Below are 6,391 nucleotides of genomic sequence, written 5' to 3' on the forward strand. Positions count from 1 at the left end.
ACTGTAAATAGTAGTATTGTGTGTGTGTGTGTGTGTGTGTGTGTGTGTGTGTGTGTGTGTGTGTGTGTGTGTGTGTGTGTGTGTCTGTGTGTGTAGGAGTATTTACACAGGGAATTCTCTACACCTGAGCTGACAGAAGATTTGGAGCACACTGTTAGAGCTATTTAGAGACCAGTGTGATGTTTCTGGAGGATAAAAGCTGGTTTATTAATTACTTCTGTTTGTCACGACATCTTTATTTAAATGCTGTACAACACTTTAGTATGACTAGAGTATTAGTGTGTTATTAAATGCGTGTGTAATGTACACTGATCCACACACTGGGGAAATAAATGTACTTTGTTCTGATGTGAGAAGTGATGTAGATCTTTCAGTATTTTCACAGAGACAGTAAAACTGTTGGCGGTGTTTTTTAATAACCTTCACACACAGAGACACATCCCATAATACTCTCAATACACAGACCAAATAAATAAGTGTTTTTCTATATGGTGTGAATAAGCTTTGTTTCTGATGGTGATATTTATCACTATTGACCCTGTTTTTGCTCTTTTCGTCCTGCATTTGAGTCCTCCCTTCTGGCCAACCCGGATAAAAGATGATCCAGAAAAACTTTTTCTACATTCAATCATTCCAAGTAGATTAGATTAATGTAACGCTCTTTTATGTATTTCACATAAACCCCTTTATACATTACAGTTAGTAACCAAATCAGTCCTATTGTACAGGAACTGTACTGGTTACCTGTGACATCCACAATCATTTTAATATCATCTCAAATATTTATTTATCATCAACAAATGCTGACTTCCTTAAGGTGAATTTTAATAAGAAGAAGCTTCAGTCAAACTGCTTTTAGTGTCGCTGCTCCCAGGATGTGGATCTCACTCTCAGTGTTTATCCATCAGTCACCTGTGTGTGTGTGTGTGTGTGTGTGTGTGTGTGTGTGTGTGTGTGTGTGTGTGTTTGTGTGTGTGTGTGTGTGTTTGTGTGTGTGTGTGTGTGTGTGTGTGTACCTCAGTATCTCCAGTGTACAGTGTGGATCCTTCAGCCCATCAGAGAGCAGCTTCACTCCTGAATCCTGCAGTTTATTGACACTCAGGTTCAGTTCTCTCAGTCTGGAGGAGTTTGAGCTGAGAACTGAGGACAGAACTCTACAGCTTTCCTGTGTCAGGTTACAGTCACACAGACTGGAAGAGAAATGATGAAATATCAGAACACTGATCTCAAACACACAAACACAGCCATAATCCAGCTAAAGTTGAAGCTGTAACAGAAATGTCAGTGTGTTTGTGTCACACACACAAATCAGAGGACAGGACACCACATCAGGACATTTACAGGAGCAGGGACGTCTTTCTGCACTCCACAATCTCTCAGCTACAATTTATTATAAGACCATTAGGTCATGTACATAACACACACATGTGAGAGCGAGCAGCCTACAAACACTACACTCTGATCTGTGTTCAAGTTTCTACACCCAACACTGCAGATACAGTGCATTTTATTACAGAACATAAAGAATTATACAGCTGTACACTACCAGGTAATAACATGACAATACTAGTCGTACTTTACACTCAGTTATATGTTGGATTTCACAGAGACACTAAAACAGTTGGTGTGTGTTGTTCTCTGTGCTCGTACATGTACAAATCTGTCACCTCCAGACCTCTGATTTTACACACACACTGGTTCAGGTGTTTGGTGTGGACCTGAGTACAGGTGGAGTGTTCACACACGTCCAAACACATCCAAACTAAAGAGGAAGGTTTTTTAACCTTATAAACGATTCTTGATCATGATTTGTAATTTTTTTAAAATATAGATGTGTAAAAATCTCTCATCAATCATAAACAATGTAAATAAAGGATATTAGAAAGAACATTGTACTGTTTACTACAGATGTCACTGTTACTATTTCAACACAACTTAGTGAACCCTTCTTTCTCCACAGAGTAAATGGGATCATGTCTTTCATGCCTCCACAACTGAGAAGTGAACGTGGGGTTTTCTTCTCAAATCTGAGCTCCTTCCCTGTTTACAGAGTGACGTCACATCAGCACGACTGCACACAGCATCAGAAATAAACAAAGTCAAACTTCTTACCTTTAAATGAGTCACACTGTATATACACAAGTATTAGCTTTAGATGGATCAACATACAGACATTCGTTTGTTCAATCTAAAACACTGACTATACACATAGCAGGAAATCTAACCCACCTTGTAGGTACAAATCTAACACAACACTACTGTGTGTTACACTAAAGGATTTGTGTAGGTGGGCTTCAGGGGGCTATAAGTGACATGGTAGAATGTAGTGTACCAATGTGTAATATTTTATCAGTACATAATGATGAACAGAGAACAAAACCAGTCTGTTATTAATGTTGTACAACAAAAATATAGATTCACTACAGCTGCTTATAAATACAAACACAGTCCACAGCTTAATGTCTCCAAAATCCACAGAAAGGTTCCAAAGAACGAAACCTGACGTCTCTTCAACAGTAACGGTGATAAACCTGACCGACCGTCACGTGCGACCGTCTTTGTGTTCACCGTCTGTTTTTACCACATCCACCATCTTCTGATGCAGTGAACCAGACAAAAAACTGTCTATAATTCAACCACAACAGATTAACAACAATCACGACCCAAGAAAAAGAATGTGGTCATTAACAGTTTGGTGTCTTTGTCGAGCTCCAAGTAGAACAAAACAGGACTTTTTAATAACAGCGGTCACGACACTACACTCACCTGTGACACATTATTCATCCTCTCTCTTTTTACCTGCTTGTACACTTGATAAGCAAAGAACAAAGAACCCCATCGAAATAAAAGTCTTCATATAAAAAGTCACATTTAAACTCCATCCTCTACAAACAGGTCAGTGTTAGAGAAAGAAAATCTTCATCACACATCTGAGTTCGCTGCCTAGCTTGTTTCTAACATAATAAGAAGATAAAGCTGAACATTTTCCCACTTCGTCTGTCCAATGTGTCGAGGTCCAAAATGATGGTTGATGTTTTATTGACCACGAGCTCAGTCCTTGGTAAAGTTTAGCAGTAGTGCAGACTGAAGGAGACTTTTGTTTTTCCTTCGTATTGGGTTAAAGTTTTAAAAAGCATTTATGTTTTATTTTTATTAGAAAGAACAATTGAGTAAAAAAGCCATGACAGAGTGAATCTCCCCACAACACTGTGTCACACACAACACAAGATGAGGAACTTCAACATAAAGAGATACTTGAAGGACATTCGAGTGTTTTAATATTTACTTTTTATATTTTCTATCCATATTGATCCCATTTTGTCAGTCTGATGTTTTTCTCATCTGTGAGAGTTTTGTTAAATGTCACTTTCAATATAAACAGAACAGAAAAATTCTTTCACTGGTGTCTTTAGTTCACATGTCTTTAGATCACATGTCTTTAGTTCTTAAATGCATGCAGTTATTTTGTAGAGATATTTTTACATACATTTTAGAGAACACTTCATTTTTCATGATTCATATATAAAAGCTATAAAATGCCTCATATGATGTTATAAGATGTTGTCCATGTGGCCCAGCCCTCAGTTCAGATATAACATGTTAGTGTAAAAAGTGACACAATCTTCTGTAAAAGTACCAGAGGTTTGTGTAAAGATGATTAGAGGAACTATTAACACACATTAATCCAAACAGTGCAGTTCAGTGTTACATTAAAATAATAAACCATGCAGTAATACAGTTATAAATAAAAATACTCACTCAGCTGTTCTGGAGGCTTTGACCACTGGCAGCAGCCTCAGAAGACATTCATGTGATCGATCATATTTACTCAAATTAAACACATCCAGCTTCTGTTCTGAGGTCAGTAACACAAACGCCAGAGCTGACCACTGAGCAGGAGAGAGTCTGGTGTCTCTGACACGACTGAAACCTCCTCTGTTCAGGTAAGTTTGTACTTCCTGCACTAGAGAACGATCATTCAGTTCATTCAGACAGTGGAACAGATTGATGGATTTCTCTGGAGATCGATTCTCCCTGATCTTCTCCTTGATGTACTCCACTGTTTCCTGTTTGCTGTGAGATCTGCTTCCTGTCTGTGGCATTAAGTCTCGTAAAAGAGTTTGATTGGTGTCCAGTGAGAGACCCAGAAGGAAGCGGAGGAACAGGTCCAGGTGTCCATTCTCACTCTGTAAGGCCTTGTCCACTGCACTCCTGAGGAGATCAGACATGATTGACTTCCTGAAAAGATCAGACAGATCAGAGGTTTGATGTTCTGTTACATTTCTGCTAATAAAGGAGAGAAATGTGTATAAAGCAGCCAGAAACTCCTGAACACTCAGATGTACGAAGCTGAACACCTTCCCCAGGTGAAGCCCAAACTCCTCTCTGAAGATCTGGGTACACACTCCTGAGTACACTGACACTTCTCTGACATCAATGCCACACTCTCTCAGGTCTTCCTCATAGAAGATCAGGTTTCCTTTCTCCAGCTGGTGGAAAGCCAGTTTTCCCAGTGCCATGATACTCTCTCTGGTCTGCTGAGGATCAGGGTCACATTTCTGATGGTACTTTTGGTCCTTGTGTTTGATCTGAAAGATCAGGAAGTGTGTGTACATTTGAGTCAGAGTCTTGGGGATCTCTCCACCCTCTGCTCCACCCAACATTCTCTCTAGAACAGTGGCTGAGATCCAGCAGAAGACTGGGATGTGGCACATGATGTAGAGGCTTCTTGAAGACTTCAGGTGTGTGATGATTTTATTGGCCAGGCTCTGATCACTGATCCTCTTCCTGAAATACTCGTCTTTCTGAGGATCACTGAAGCCTCGTACCTCTGTTACCTGGTCTACACACTCAGGAGGGATCTGATTGGCTGCTCCTGGTCTTGTGGTTATCCAGAGGAGAGCAGAGGGAAGCAGATTCCCCTTGATGAGGTTCGTCAGCAGCACATCCACTGAGGCTGACTCTGTCACATCACACAATATCTCATTCTTCTGGAAATTTAGAGGAAGTCGACACTCATCCAGACCATCAAAGATCAACACCACTTTGTAGGAGTCACAGTCTATTGATTCTAGTTTTCTTATTTCTGGGAAAAAGTGATGAAGAAGTTTCATCAGACTGAGATTTTGCTGCTTCATTAGATTCAGCTCTCTAAAGGGAAGTGGGAACATGAAGGTGACGTCCTGATTTACTTCTCCTTCAGCCCAGTCCAGGATGAACTTCTGCACAGAGACTGTTTTTCCAATTCCAGCAACTCCTTTAGTCAGCACAGTTCTGATGGACTTGTCTTTAAAGATCTCATTACATTTGATGGGTTTCTCCTGTGTTGCTGGTCTCCTGGACGCTGCCTCAATCTGTCTCACCTCATGTTCATTATTGACGTCTCCACTCCAACCCTCTGTGATGTAGAGCTCAGTGTAGATCTCATTCAGAAGTGCTGAGCTTCCATGCTGTGAGATTCCTTCATTAATTCTTTTAAACTTCTCTCTCAGATTGGACTTCAACTTTGTCTGATACACAGAGACGAGTTCTAATAAACAAAGTAATATCTAGTTTAGTAATAAATAGTTATAATGCAAAATCGTACAAACACTGCTATTAATTCCTGACTGATGGACTAAATATTATTGAAGCTGGACCATGAACAGATACAACATGATATTAAAATTAAATGTAAAACTAAAAGTCTTCATATCTAAAACTATTTCCTCTCTCTAAAGTGAAGCTGATGGAATAAAGTCATGACTCAGAGCTCTTACTGTTGTGCAGTGTGTTAGCGAGATCTGTGTGGTTCATGTTCTTCAGGACATGCAGTGTGATCTTCAGCGCTCCGTCTCTGACACTGTGCAGATCCTCCTCATCCTCCACCTCCCTCTCAGTGCATGCTGGGTAATCTGGACTCAGGAGCTTCCTAAACCTCTTCAGCTCATTCTTTATCAGAGAGATGACTTTGTGTTCCAGCTCCTGGTTAGAAACACACAGGAACAGATCTAAATATTATCATGTTACAGTGAGAGAGACTTTTATTTTATCACAAGAATAAAAGTCTCTTTTTATTATCACATTTAATACTCATACAACTGATTACCCATAATGCTGCTGCACATCAAGACATGACAAGGAATCACAACACACACATTACACACAACACACACATTACACACAACACACACATTACACACTTTAAACACAACACACACTTTAAACACAACACACATTACGCACAACACACACATTACACACTTTAAACACAACACACACATTACACACAACACACACATTACACACTTTAAACACAACACACACATTACACACTTTAAAAACAACACACACATTACACACTTTAAAAACAACACACACATTACACACTTTAAACACAACACACACATTA

At 39.6% G+C, this 6,391-nt stretch overlaps 1 protein-coding gene across 1 annotated transcript in view; it reads right to left on the reverse strand.

The window, feature by feature from the left end:
* LOC125145980 (NLR family CARD domain-containing protein 3-like) overlaps window positions 1–5,507 on the reverse strand; it is a gene marked incomplete at its 5' end in the record, with an annotated part of 27,016 nt that extends 21,509 nt beyond the window's left edge. The window contains 2 exons of the mRNA XM_047821145.1: window positions 1,017–1,190; window positions 3,760–5,507. Of these exons, the coding sequence (XP_047677101.1) occupies window positions 1,017–1,190; window positions 3,760–5,507 (1,922 nt within the window). The remainder of the gene's footprint in view (window positions 1–1,016; window positions 1,191–3,759) is intronic.
* Window positions 5,508–6,391: the final 884 nt, after the last annotated feature.

Source organism: Tachysurus fulvidraco, chromosome 12 (assembly GCF_022655615.1).
Source record: "Tachysurus fulvidraco isolate hzauxx_2018 chromosome 12, HZAU_PFXX_2.0, whole genome shotgun sequence".
In the NCBI taxonomy this organism is placed as follows: domain Eukaryota; kingdom Metazoa; phylum Chordata; class Actinopteri; order Siluriformes; family Bagridae; genus Tachysurus; species Tachysurus fulvidraco.